A 15,630-nucleotide genomic window follows, 5' to 3' on the forward strand; every position below is an offset into this window, starting at 1 on the left:
ATTTCACATATTATTAACAAGTAATAATTACCATTCTACAGATGGGTAAATTGAAACTCAAGACAGTTTCCCTTAGATGGAAAAGAACTTGGTGACAGATATGAGAATAGAGAGAACTGAGATTCTCACTCTTGAACTAAAGCTTGGTCCACAAATAGAATAACTAATATTAGAAACGTAAAAAGATTATCGTGTAGAGATTTGTTTAAAAGAGTAGTCCCTTATAAGGAATACATAAAATTAATCTTATAGGTATGTCTTTCTTGAGCCTTCTGCCCTTGGCTACTTGATTCTCCTACGTATGCAAACACATGCTTTTTTCGTCTCTGTCACCTGGATGGATGGGTTGCATGAATATTACAGACCTGCTGGCCCAGCTGAAAAAGATAAATCATTCTTACGCACATTTTTTTTACACCCTGGCCAGTAAATATTGCATATCCAGGCCTACAAGCTGCACCACGACCTGCCTGTGGAAGGGTTTGTATTCCTGAGGAGCCATAAAGGCAGTTGGAGCAAATACACATCTGTAGGTGCAACTGAAAGAGGCCAATGAATTCCACTTGCAGAGCCTCCTTTGCAAAGCAAATGTCTCTCCCTCACAGCTGGCAGGGGAACCTCAAGACCAAATCTTTTAGTTGGTCTCCTCAGAGCTAAAGGAGAATCCAAGAGGTCCTTAAGCAAGCACGCAGGAGGGTTCTGGTTGTAGCACTCAGAGTTTTGTAACTTTTTGAATTGAGGCTGCAGCAAAGTTTGGGTTTTATTGGTCTCTGGTTGTGCTGCTTAATCCTCATCAAAGAAATTTGTGACCTACCTGGCTCCTGTCAAAGCTGAACCTTTACCTCTGCAAAAGTCTAAACAGGAGTCATGTTCTTCATTAATTATTAAACATCACTTGTGCAAACTCAGCATAAGGTGACTAGCATCCCAGTAGACAAATTTTACACGTGATTTCAATGGGCTCCATTAACAACAAAGGTGTGCAGAAGGTAAGTAGACCTCAAGTCAGTAAAATACATTGAATGCTTACTGGCTAAAAATTAAACCTGTCTGCTGTTCATGTACCAGGCAGAATGCTAAAAGAATGGAAACAGAATACAATTATCTTCTGTTATTTTTTTTTTAATACTCTTAACATTTTTATCCTTAAGCTTAATTTTGTGGGAGTGAAAGAAAAATCACGGTACATCTAAGCAGCATGTTGAGACCATTTTTCCATTCTCTCAGGGTCCAAACACTCTTTTGCTGTAAAAAATTATAGCACTTGTATGGTTTGTTCTTTTAAATACTGTAATTAAGAACCTTATTTGCATGGCAGGCAAAGCTGGCAACTTTCATGTACTCAGCGTGGTGAAAATGTCAAGTTTCATGGCTTGTGACAGATTAATAGAAAAATTATTTTAAAACTCTGCAAATTATTCATAGATATTGAGTAATCATCAGAAGTTGCATTTTATGAAGAATAAAAATAGGACAAATGGAGTGTGGCATCAATCTTTAAATTGAGTGTTGTTAGTTTTTTAAATCATTTAAATTGTAGGCTTAGCAAAATAATCTTCACCTGAGATGAAGTGAGTTGTGAAATCTTAAAAATACTCTTTCATCATCTTTTGCATAGTAAATTAGTATCCAGTGTATTTAGCACAATTTTGATATGTATGGATTAAGTAAGTAATATAAAATTAATGATTAAATTAAAACAATTAAAGATCCATCATTTAATATTGGTTGCTATCAAAGACCCACCAAACATGGGCTGCTGTTGTTGGAAAGCATCCTTTTGTGGACCAGCCACCCCTTTTGTGTGACTTTACTGTTGAAATTATTCTAGTGACAGAAGTGTGTTGGTCAGAATACATTTTGTTATTTGGACACGCTGTATTGCCATCTTCTCTCCCCCTGAAACAATTCTCCATGAAATCACTCCACAGCACTGATCATTCCAGGGGAATAGAAGAGGACAATTCCAGGTGTCCAAATAATTGCCTGATTTATGGAGGCTGTAGATGTAGCTTGCAGAGGTAAGTCTGAGCTGCAACCATCAAATAGGACAAGGGGTAATGGCTTTAAACTAAAAGACAGAAGATTCAGGCTAGAGGTGAGGAAAAAAATTGTTGAAATGGGGGTAGTAGAATACCAGAACAGGTGGTGGATGCCCCATCCCTGGAGACATCCCAGGCCAGGCTGGACGGGACTCTGAGCAACCTGATCTGGGTGAAGATGTCCCTGCTTACAGCAGGGGTTTGCTTTGAAGGTTCCTTCTGTGATTCTATGATTCTATGAAATCCAGAACTAAGTTTTGTTTCCACATAGTTACATTTGCAAGATGTGATTGCTCTGAGACTGCCATTCCATCTAATCTTTGTGATGTAGTCTGTTACAATTCACCCGGCTGCACCATGTAAACCATTCTAATGAAATACAAGTGGTGGTAGAAAATCAACCACTAACTGGTGAGCACCATGTTTAGTGCCCTTCCCTTAGCAGGGATTTTGCTTTTTCATCTTTAGTACTTGATCATTGTCAGGCATAAGATGTGATGTTATTGCAACAAATCTTCAACTAGCTCTGTGTTTAGTACAGGACCACATTTCTGTACACAATCATGCAAACAAACAGTTCATGGTTAGAGTATATAAAGGATATAAATATGAATAGATAATATATTTTTGGCTGTATTTCAGCATGTTGTGGAACACTGTCTTTCTGCAGTCTAAGGAGAGTATTCAGTGTTTCCAGAGAAGGGCTCAAGAAGCTCAATTTGCTAAAACAGATAAAGATGTTTTAATTGATCACTGGTTGTAAGTACATACTTGTCAATAGAAATGTGAGAATACATACAGCTGTACATTGACGTTTGTTCAGGTGCAAAATGAAACAAATCTTTGAACAGTAAAGATACCAAAGAGTGAAAGGTGTGTGCCATTTTAGTATTAAGTCTGGCTGATGATCAATATACTCTGCTCAACAGTTCAGGGAAGTTATTTTCTCGTAGGTCAGGCTAGAGCACAGTATGTTCCTGACAGATTTTCTGAACCTTTGAAGTTTAGTCAGGTACCTGTGTATGTAATATAAATAGAGTATAATGCAATGCTCCACAAAATTAACTTTGGTTAAAATTTCTGGTCAAAAATATTATGAAACCTGAATCAAGTGGTCAATGGATTTACAGCTGGTCTGAGTAACAGGAGGAGAACAAAATAGCCAGCATACACTTCTCCATCCATTTATGACTTATGTGACAATGACCAGCTGCAATTTTTTGCCTTTGCTTTACTCAGTAAATCATGTTGTATGAACATACTGAATTAAAAAATGCCTCTTCTAATCCTGTGCTTTTTCTCATTAATTTGATCTGGCATGAGTATGTTTCTATACCTATATATAAATAATATATAACACATTTACAGTATTATGAGCATTTTCGTTCTTCCAAAATTGAGAAGGTGAAAAGGAGGCTTCATTGCAATATAAACAATGGACATAAGCTTCAAATTCCTAACACAGTAAGCAGAGAAATGTGTACACATTGCAAGTCATTAGTTCAAGCCCACCAAACATTTCCTGAGACAATTACCTTCGTTGCTATAAAATTTACTTTGTGCAATCCTCTGGAGCGTTACTAATTGCTTTTCTTAACCTCCAGAGATTAAAGGATTTTGAAATGAACATATAGACAAGTAGTGACTCTAATTTCAAATCTAAGCTTTATTAAGGCAAGCTCTGTTTTACGAAATAGGGTCATTAAGAGAATGTTTAATGTTGGAAATACCCAATCCTGATCTCCTCGTCTTCCTCCAATCTTGAGAAATTGCACTTTGCCTCTATTTTTTAAAAATGCGGTGCAACCTCAACTCATTTCCATCTGGCATCAGCTCTATGTCTCATCTTCAAGGATACACGTAACCATGTTGGCACTTGTTTCTCAAATCCTTTTCCACTAGGGGGTATGATAGACTGTGACTGCATTTCACAGTAAACCTTCTGTATGATATTGTAATACTAAAGTGTACACACATGAGGGAGAAGATCAGGCATGCAAAGCTTGGTAGGTAATTTATGGAGATTTAAATCCTGTCATTCATAAATGTAATTATAACCTAAGGCTTAAAAGTGATATGGACCTTGCCATATTGACCATGCTCCAGCTCCGTGTATTCAGATCATTCATTTGTTGACAGGCAAAATGTAATAAGAATGTTGTTAGTCAGTAAAACAACTAATGAAAGGAAATACTTCTATTTTTCACAAATAATATTGTTTATTTCTCTGCATGTTGTGCACCCTCCCACCTTCAGATGAGAAATATAAACCCAAGAGGAGGGGATATTATTAAATCAGCAATCAACCTTCGAGTCATTCTGGTATAAACACTGTAATTATTTCTTCTCTAGTAAACAGAATATAAGACAACAGCACATAAGGGTGACAATTTGCAATATGCTTTGAATGTCTTTGTTAAAAAAACCAAAAACTATTATGGCTGAAGGCAACATTATTGAAATTAAAAAAAACCTAGAAGTTGTGACAGCCAACAGAGGGGGTAATTAGTAAATTTCACATAATCAATTTAGCAGGTCATTGCGACAGAAATTACATTTTGCTTCAGAAGAAGTCACCATTTATTAGCCTTGAAGCCAGACCTGCTTACCTTTATTCAAAAAAATTTCATAACAAAGTATTAGAAAAAAGAAAATATAATAATATGGTCCAGACACCTTCTAAAACTCACAATCTTCTCTTGTTTAGTTAAGTGTAAGTTCACTTATGTCAGAACGGTCAACTACAAATTTACACAGGTGTAATTGTAGCGACATACAGCTTGGAGGGAAAAATAAAAAAATCTGTTATAAAGCCTTACTTTTCTAGATTAAAAGTGTTACTATCTAAAATTTTAGATCTCGATTGCGGCAGATGCATGTCTGAGGTGTAGGTTACGCTTCAGCCTGGACGTTGTGTTTTCCATTTCTGATTGCTTTTCCCTGCACAGCTGGCTGAGCGCTGGCGAGATGGAGCTGCCAAGCAGGAGGGATGCCCCCGCTGCCGCCAGCATCCTCCCTCCCTCCTCTGTGGGAATGGTTTGTTTGCAATTCGTCAGGTCATAAACAATCCTGTGCACTTCAGTGAGCCTCCGTATTGCGAGTGATGTAAAGACAATTGCCATTAATATTAGCTAGGCTTCAGAGGGTTTGACAGCCGCACGAAGAAGCGGTCTCATCTATCTAATTTAAAGTTTCTGGTTAGGAAGTATCAGGGGTGCATTTTATCCATCTTAGAACCTTTTTTTCAGGCTGGTTGCCCTCTTGTTAAAAAGTATTTTAAAAAATAATATTTTGCAGTCAAATAATTACGGGTTTTGTTTAAATGTTCTCGTCCAACACATAACGAACAGCGAGGAATTCCCCAAAGGGCATCTATTGTTATTGAAATGTTTATTTATTGAGTGCTTTTGCCAGAAGCCCCCCATGAGAAAAATCTCATTTTATGAGCTCCTGAAGCAGTCAGTTCCCAAAACATTGAGCACAAATGCAATTTAGACCAAGTAATCTCAAGGTCTTTTGTTTGCTTTTAAATAAACAGCAGAATACCAATATGCAAAGAGTTGTGACAAGAGCTGCTTTATTTTCTGTATTTTGTAGATGTTCCTAGTGAAGCTGTGCTTATGTGTTGCTCTGGTGATTCCTTACATTCAAGCATTCAATTGCTACCATAGAGAAAAACAATATTCCATGTAGCAATATATGAGTGGGTATGTTAAATGATTCTGAGATTTCTTCTTTCTTGAAAAAGAATGGTGTTAACTTGATATCATCCCACTTCCGTAAACATTTTTTTTCCCCACCCTGTTTTTTCCTCTTTGTTTCCGTATGTTTTCTCTTCAGCTGTAAGGAGAAATAATAGTGCTCGTGACAAGGTGTACGTGGACTTGACTCAGAACCTGTCGTGTTCCTGGATTATCCAAGAGAATAGTGCGATGGTCCCTGCCAGGCTTCACCCCTCTCGCTGCCTGGGCTGGGTCACTGAAATGATCCCACTTTAATCTGTACAATTTGAATGATTCCATTAAGTGCACAACTGCAGTGGTAGGAGGACACCTGAGCGGGGAGTGAGCTCTGGGCTAGAGACAGAAGCAAAAAACACACGCAAGGGAAGGAGGGCAGGAAACTTTGTGTCTTTGCTGATAAAGCCAAACTGTAGCTACACTGTGCTTGAAAGTTTAAGTTGGTTCCAGGTTCACAGCTATAATGGAATATGCAGAGTAGATTTGAGAGGGACAGAAAGACAGAAAGAGGGACAGGACAACAGTAGTTAAATTCAGCGTATGATATCATGAAACTCCCAGCTGCCTTTTAAAGTTGGATATCTCAGTGACAGAATTGGGGAATGACCTGAATTTTTTGTAAAGCAGTTGTCTCAAATAAAATATGCTTTTCAATTGTTGAGTATTGTAACTTAAATGATGCTAATAAATGTTTTATAATTACCTGGCATTATTAAAATACATTTCTTGATCATTAATGATGAGGGATCTGGAGTGCCCTTTACCAATAAAATCTCCGTGTTTTCTTTTTTTTGCCCTTCCCTAAGAGTATTTAGAAAAAAATGATGGATTAATGAAAGTTCCTGTTAACTCCGGTATAAGATGTTCACAGTGCATGCTTTGCTAGAAAAAGACCCAAAGAATGCTTCTTAGTGTGTTTCTCTTTGTTGTCTCGAAACAAAGTCCTATGGTTAATAAGAATTTTTCTTCCTGAAATGGAAGAAGTTTAAAGGTATTTCTGTCTAGGATATATGTGATGCAATTAAGCACACTTCCTTAAATGCCCTCTGTTGTATGAATGCAAAATATCAAGATGTTAGTAAAAGAATAATTTAATACTTCAAGCCCTGCAACAAAAATATTTTCAGGTTATTTCTTTTATGCAGCAGTTTTTCAGACATCATTCTCTCATAAGCCACAGCTGTAGGAGGTCAAAGCGTGTTACATGTATGGTCCCAGCCAATGTACTTCACCATTTAAGCAGGGTTGTTATTCATAGTATAAATGTAATTTTTTTCCCTGTTTATATGAATAATAAAACCTTAGGAGCTCACATAATACATAGTATCTCTGTAAACTTTTATAATGGTGCTAATATTTGTCTTTGTTGAGCCCTTGTGCTCTTTCCCTCTGTAAATTATCATATTATATTTTCTACAGTCTCTTGTAACTGGACATTTTCCTCAAAAATACAGTTACTATATATCCATGTGTGTAATTTTCTTATGTTTTCAATACATATGTACTTTATTATCATTTTAAGGATATCAGAACTAAAATTTATTTATTCCTTTCATCAGATGTACATGTAAGTTGGATATTATTGGGATGGGTGGAGAATGAATGCAACATTACATACATGGATTTATTTTTCTTTAAAAATACACAAAGAAAGCTTTTTGTGAAATCCTGAATACTTTGCCATTCTTCATCTGCCTAATCAGTACCTTCCTCTGTAAATGTTTCATATATCTTAATACCAGAAAGGACCATCAAAGTACACCCAAAAAGGTCACCACAGAGTCAATTGTTTCCCTTCATAAGTTATTCAAAGAGGTGATTACATCTGTTGTTAATAGATAAACACTTCGTGGTATCTTTCTGGTCAAAATCAGCCATTGGATCAGATATGTCCAAAATCTTTTTGCCACACATGTTTTTGCAGAATATGATCAAGATAAATCTTCCGAGTTTCTTCCTTGTCCCTCTGACTTACAGTTGTGACAACAGGACTAGACTTGTATTGATGTTAGGCACATAAAACATGAAATTACGTGTGATCTTCTTTGGCTGCTGAATTCCAGTGATGGTTTATGCTTTACTTTGGTGAATAACAATTTCAGTGCCTCCAGTTCTCCATTTTCATAACAAGAATAGTATTTACAGGAGTGTTTTGAAGTTTAGTTAATGTCATTGAAATTCTTTCAGACAGGCACAAGATACACACAAGAAACCACAAGAGGTATAAAAATGTATGCAAATGTAGCTAATGAAGCAAGAGGAAGAGGGCTAAATGGTGTCTTAATAGTTTCTCCTTAAAAACCTATTTTGATAAGGGATATTATGCCATGTCTCTTGATTAAGAATCTTATGTTTTTTTAATAATCTCTTCCAGCGTGCTGGGACCAGCTGTGACCTTCAGAGTGCACTCAAACCTCCAAAACATTTCAACTGCAGATGTTGCCAAAGCAGCAGGTAAGAGTCCTTGTTCTCCATTCCTAAACTGTGACCTCCCACACATCTGCTTAGTGGGCAGTGGCCCTAGAAACTGCACAGAGACATCCTATTCTCCCAGGAAGATTGACATTTAAAGATGGAGACTGTCTAGAGGTGAGTGACACATAGAGGAAATTGAACAGTAACATCTGAGTCAATTAAAACTACCTGAGACTTCCTTGTTTGTTGAGGAAGTGGATTAAATAGAGACTTATAGTCAAGGCCTAGCACAGTGAAAAAATCTTCAGTCTTGTCATGAACTCATAAAAAGAGCTTGGTTATTTGTAAATGAGGATTTAACACCTTCGCTTTTACAATTCTTTTCAGGGAACAAAAGAATTACTACAGTTTAGCCTTAATTTCTGGATTAAAATATAGTAGAACTATAACTTCGTTGGTGTGCTGTTTAGGCAGTTTCCATGATGAGTTAATCTTGAGAGTAAAAGTTGTATTTCTGGAGCTAAGCTACTTCTGAATAAGTACCACTGTTCCAAGGACTCTCATTGGCTTCTTGTCAACTTGGCTACTAACTGTATTATGGAGTTACTAGCTACAAGAAATAATTTCTGCAAAGTAACTGAATTTATAAGTTATTTGCTTCCAAATTACCCAATTGATAGGTTTTGAAAATGAGTAAACAAGTTACAATGTTGCTTGAAAACAGAAATAAAATAATTCCATTTAAAACACCCCAAAACTGTCCACTAACTTCCTTTGCTTCACCACAGATTAATTTAGTTATAGAGAGAACTGGGGTAGTTCCCATGCCAGAACTTTCCTTTGCAGGACCCATTGGAGATGGGTCTTGCTAACTACTGTTTAGAGAGCAGGAAATGGGGTACCATTTTTCTTAAAAGGGTTTAACATGCCAAAAAGCTGTCAAAGTACTATCAAAATTAGGAAATTGCAATCAAGTAATTATTGAATTATGTGACACCTGTATATATATATATCTTTTACAATGGAAAAATCAATATGGCTTTTTTACAGCAATGTCTTGTCTTGCAAATCTGTTGAACCTCTCTGAAGGGATCAACGAGCATGATGTAACTGGTAAAGCCTGTCTGGGTTGGCAAAGAATTTTGACAAAGCCTTTCACTAGAATTTTCTAAGGAAACTAATTGTTTCTAAGAATGTGGAATATAAAACATGAAAATGGTGGATCAGTAATCGGTCAAGAGGCAATAAACAGAGCTTAAGAATAAATTATTAGATTTCTAAAAGGGTAGAGATAGCAGAAAAGTGCAAGAATCTCTGCTGGGACAGTGACATTCAACATACTTATAAACGAGCTGGAAAAGGGGATGAACAGTGTGATGAGGAAGCCTACTAATGATACTAATTATTCACAATACCAAAGGTAAAAGTTGATCTTAGAAATGTACAGACTGAGTGACGGGACTCAAAATGGCAGATGAAGTGAATTGTAAATTAGTGTAAAAAATGCATATGGAGAAAACAATTTCTTTACATAGGAAGTTATAGGTCTAATTAGACCATTGCTGCTTTGGAGTAAGGACTTAGTGTAGTAATAGATAATTGAATGAATACCAGTTGAACAAGGAAACTTCTTAAGAATTATGGGGAAAGGAATAGAAAACAACACAATAGCATTTGTCCTATTTGTCCTTGCATAAATCTATTGCTTGCCTGTATGTAAATACAACATACAATTCTGCTTCTCATACCTCAGAGAAGTTGGAAACTCTGGTTGAAATGCAAAGATTTGGAGAAAGGCAGAATGCATGACTGTAAGTGTGGAATATCATCCAATAAGGCAGGAATCTTTATTTTGGAAAAAAAAAAAAAAAAGATGAGTATGGAATGACAAACATCTGTCAATTCCTGAGTGACACAATGAATATGAGTGGGGTTGTGCAGTGGCTCTTAAAATGCAAGAATAGATGAAACTGGTAGAAAATGGGTTCAGAATGCAGTTTGTAGCTTTAGATTTTGTGGATAATGAAATTAACTTGTGTTCAGAAATGTACATGTGAAGAAGTGCATGGAATAGACGTCCACTGAAATTTAGTAAATTCTTAGAAACCTTTGGAGGATCCTGATGCACCTTGGCCTGTTCCTAGCAAGTGTAAATACTGTGACTGATTTATTTCAGCAAAATTCAAGAATTAACATTAGCTTTTCTCTTACCTCTGGCATAAAAGTAGTTGTTTTCAACTTTGTTAACTTAAATATTGCTGGCTAAGAAGGGACGTTGTGTGGACAAAAAATGTTACCTCAGAGAAAGTTCCACAGATTAAACAATTTAAACTAATATTTTATACTGTAATTTTATCTACTCTATATATTTGTATCCAGGCACTTCCTAACTTCTGTGTGTTTAGTACATTAAGATTTTCAGGTTTTGATGGCTGCAGAAAGAGGTTTGTAGGAGTTTTACGTCAGCTGCTATTGATATGTCACCATGGCCACAGTATTGTTATAACTAAACCTTGTGTTTGCCTTTCATAAAAGAAACAAACAAAACCCCGAAAACCCCAAACCATACCCAAACAAAAACCAACTAACCAACAAAAGCACAACACCAACAAAACCCAACACCATCAACCCAGAAGCCCCCCATCACAACAGAACACACTCACAATTCTATCCATCCATCAAACATTTTAAATTTTAAAAGCATGTAATTTTTCTTTCTAACCTATAAATAAGGTTGTAGTAGCTTGGCAAGGTAGTCACTCATCAGTTCATTTATTTTCAATAAGCTTTGTACTTGCAGATCTCTGAAGCCAAAAATAAATTCAGTTAAAAGATCAACAGCAGTATATACTTAAAGAATTTTGTCAGGATTTAGTTGTAATTAGAAATTTTAAAAGTCAGTGGTATGCTGAAAAAAAGCATTCAAAAAACTTAATTTACCCAAGAAAACCAAAGCAGAATAAATCAATGTGTACTTCCAGGGTAGGTACACGTAAATGCATTACTCCATGGTGTATTGCTATTAGGTAACTTGACATGCAGCCAGGAACTCTGGAAACAGATCTTGTTTACAGAAAATGACCAAACTGACAGAAGAATTTCACTGTCCATCATGTCCCTAGAAACAAAAACAGTTTAGAAATGCAGGTAATCAGATGCAATAGTAATTGTGGGAATGTAAATTATCCAGATTTGCAAAAAGGAATTTGTGTAGATGTTATGTACATGCATGTCTCACTAATACCACAGGAACAATTTCTATGCAGGAGTTTGATCTTATTATTCATGCAGTATAGATTTTTCTAACCAAAATGGATAAATTGCATATTTTCCTTGCATTATTTAGGTTTAAATACAGGGAACTACATTTAAAGTTTTCCACCTTCCTCTGTGGAATTTGGCACATGTGCAGGTTAGAAACGGCATGGGATTCTTTAGCAACTTTGCAAACAGATGAATGACTTAGAATATCTAGTAAAAAAATTAGAGATATAGACATATGATAATAAAAATGGTTTCCTATGTTTTCTGGGATTTCGAGATTCATTCTTCTTGGTGTACACAAGACCCAGCTTGAGGAAATATAAAGCTCTCTAAAATCCTCAGCCCTCTTCTTGCTGATAAAACTTGTTTTTTTTTTCCAGTAATCCACAGTTCCAATTCTGTGTAAATGTTTTGATTTTTTTTTCCCCATTTTCTCAGGCTACATAATTATATGGGAAAGCTGACAATAGACTAATTTAAAGTTGTGAATAGCTTGCTTTCTCACATTAACAATACCTTTATTTGCTCTTTGACTACTGAGCAGAAGGGCAGCCCATGTTTTGCCAGTGTCGCATGGTTTGACATTCATAATATAAAACGTATCTTGCATCAAGTAGCTGTCCTCTGGCCTATTGCTGTTTAATAAGTCAGGCTCTGTGGTGCAGTGTAATTTCATCTCAACGTTTTGAAGAAATAAACTTTCTCTAGACATAGATGACCTGCTCTAGAAGTAATTACACTTGGCACATGACATCATTTAGACAAATGAATGTGGATTTCATTTCTCTTCAGTTTAAAGGTTAGGAGAAATCTATCAGTGAACAATTATCTGCAAGATAACTCTGTTTATATAAAATTGCAATATAGTCAATATAGTAATGAGCAATGAGTTTGATTTTATACAGCTTTATAAGTACTCCAGAATCCCATCGTTTATGCATCGTTATGCACTAACAGTGATAATTAGAAAAGAGGAACCTGCTGAAGTTTCTGAGCATAGGATTTTAGTATCAGATGGCTGTAATGATCATATATATACTGCACACATGAAAACGGGATGCAGGAGAGAAAAGTCCTTGTGCACAGACACTCAGCATTGCTTAAATGAAATTAAAGCATTTGCTTATGTGTAGCTGCAGCCTTTCGCTAGTTAGAATCATGGTTACATTTTTCTGGTATTCTATTAACATGCAACAGTTTAGGTGATATAAAAACTGGAGACTGAAAAGCAAGGGGATGTATGCATAATGTAAGGCATATTAGTGACAGGGGACAGATAACAAATCAAAAAGCGATGCATAACCAGATAGTAAGGAAATAATAGGTCTTGTACGCAGGTTCTTGTGTATAAGATGTATTGTGATGTACACCACTGCAGAGAGTCAGAAATCTTGATTTCATTTTTAAAATATGAATTTTGAAGATGCATTAGAATATCAAGAATATATTTTTTTTCCTAAATTTCTTTAACTTTTAGCTAAACTATTGATTTGGTTTGATTTTTTTTTTTGGTTGCTTGGTTTTGTTTGTTGGTGTTTGTTTTTTTTTTTTTAATTTTGCTGTTGCTTTGCTGGTGAAGCCCAAATTTTCACAAAGTGCATGGCTGATAGGGAATATTAATCATAACTTAAGGAATGAGGTGTTGAATCATATCACCTTGTTGTCTAAAAGTTATTTCTCTGCCAGCTTTCTAATTCTGCAAAAAATAATTCCACTGTAAAAAAACTCCCACAAATGTAAAAATACTGTGTTACCATTAAAATCTAACGAGTAAGCTAATTTGAGTAAAGATGCTGCCTCAAAAGCATTGGAATAGTTAAAAAAATACGTATAGAATCCTTTAGCAGTTTTTAAAAAGTGGCAAATGATTACATTTGTAAACTTACAGGTTTGAGATTTGTCACCTACCAATTTTGGTCGTGTCCCAACTGTGATGAAATATCCATGGCAACAAATATTGCAATGGAACTTCCTGACATCAAAAATGAATATTTTTTGCTAAAATTGCAGCTCTAAACAGATAAAACATGATCCCTACCTTTTAGCTTTAAACAGTCCTTCTGAGATGTAAAAGATACTTCAAAACCCTGAGAGTTAACTTACCCCATCTGATTATTTAAGCTGATGGTGTCTTATTGGTTTGGAGTGGTCCAAGATGTCACAGTTTTAATCCTGATTAGGATACCTAAATGGCCGGTTGTATTAGTGACCCTGGATTCAGTTGGTGAAGAAGGTATTTATGCTATATTCTTCCTCTGATATGTTTCTGTTGCTTGACAAGTCTGAGCTGTGTTTATAGGCATCAAAACTTACTCTTCTAAATATGTAGGCTTAAGCAGCTAAATCACAGGTCTAATTACAAGGGCTCTTGGTTCCCATCACACCCTACAAACCTTTAATGACCTTGGACAGTTAGCAGGATTGAAATACAGAATTTTCTGATGGGCAAGAAATTTAAAATTCAGAAATTCCAGACAGTGAAACAACTCACCTGAGTTAAAATAAAAAGTTGTTCCATGTTCTTCTCCAGCTTGAATGTAGTGGTGAGGAACCCATCTTACACAGTCACTGCAGAAATCTGTTTACTTCTCCTGTTTCTTAAGCACATTCAGCAAAATCACAGTTTTGTCACACATACAATCTGGGCCCTGTTAAAAAGGGCAGAGTCTCTAGCATGAACATATTTTGGTTTCTTTATAAATTCAGTGCTACAAATATCCATTATAAATATATTTTAAGTGACTGTACTGTGAAAGTGCAAATGGTTGGTTAAAGCTATAGTCCTTGGATGCATTTTTTAGCTGTTTGCAGCAATTGTTTGTGTTAGCCTTCAGTATAATTGAAATATACATTTCAACGTTTAGCAGATCAAATGTTAGTCTAAAATATTGCAAATGATTTATATGACTTCTATTCATTCTAGTAATGAAATGTAGTCTTCTTTTTATTGGTCAAATGGAGTTATCTTTCCAGCTTGCTGCATAATAGAAATAAATATAATAAAAACCACATTTATGGCATAAATGCTTGCATACCTCTTAATTTCATGGTCTGAAATTTGGCAAAACACAACACAGAGGGAAGATAATTTCCTCAAGATTAGAGAATCAATTGATGAGGATCTGGTGCACAAGTTAAATTGAATGTTTTAGGAATGCTGCAGAGGCTCCTTGTGCTCTCTGGCCAGTAAGAATTGACCATACCAGCATTGTTGAGATAAACGTGATAACTGTATATTATCATCCGTTATTAGGAAAGAAAGTTTTCTAGGAGGTTCTCAGGAGAATGAAAGAGAGAGAACTGTCTTCAAGTTCATCTTCATCTAATGTAACTCTTTATCTTCATATAATAAAACTACATGTGATATGCATATGTGAAGAATATATAAACGTAAAGGAGGGACACTAAGAGAGGGAATAGCAGAACAATGAGGAATAAATAAGCAACTGTGAGAACAAGATTATGTAAAGTTTTATTTACCTATTCATATATTTAGTTAAAAGCATATTTAGAATAATTGTTATTACTGATTCATGTCTTATAAGCATTTTGTTTCCATGGGCAAATTTGAACAAAAACAGTGTTTTGAACACAAAAATGATTTGAACAAAAATCATTTAAGGTAGTGAGTGTGGAGTGCTGGTCATTTTCATTTGTGGTTAAGCTCTGTCTGGCCTTTGTTTCTTTTTAGAACATGGTTGGTTAATTGTTGAACGTTCTTTGCATAATATATTTCACTAAACTACGTGTAACCTGGGAATGTATTATTCCTTGTGCTGCTGCTTTTGCTGTTATACTGAAACTTGGCAATGACTGTTTTGTTGTTTTGGTTCCAGCAAAACCCATCTTCTTTTTTGTGGCAACTGTCAGTGCCGATGAGTTCTGTATCATCAGAAGCACGAAACTTCAATTTCTGCTTAATAAGTTTTTGTTTTCTCTAAGAAGTCCTTGTTCTCACTAAATGGCTATAACCAGCCTTGGTTGACTTGTTGATTTTTGGCATAAGCTTTGCATGTCTTGTGAGAAGTCTCAGAAAGATGAACTCTGTGGCTTCAGTCACAATCGTGTGTGCTGGCATACTGTCTTGGTGTCCTTTTCCTACCCTACAACCACAACTAACAGTTGTTTTGAAAGTACTCATTGGCCAGTCATTGTCAGATTCCTAATTC

General features: G+C 35.8%; 1 protein-coding gene across 1 annotated transcript in view; it reads left to right on the forward strand.

Annotated features, from left to right (window-relative positions):
- PTPRN2 (protein tyrosine phosphatase receptor type N2) overlaps positions 1 to 15,630 on the forward strand; it is a gene marked incomplete at both ends in the record, with an annotated part of 645,993 nt that overhangs the window by 282,362 nt on the left and 348,001 nt on the right. The window contains one exon of the mRNA XM_082045523.1: positions 8,157 to 8,236. Within this exon, the coding sequence (XP_081901649.1) occupies positions 8,157 to 8,236 (80 nt within the window). The remainder of the gene's footprint in view (positions 1 to 8,156; positions 8,237 to 15,630) is intronic.

Source organism: Streptopelia decaocto, assembly GCF_964273445.1.
Source record: "Streptopelia decaocto genome assembly, chromosome: 2".
NCBI classification, from domain to species: Eukaryota; Metazoa; Chordata; class Aves; order Columbiformes; family Columbidae; genus Streptopelia; species Streptopelia decaocto.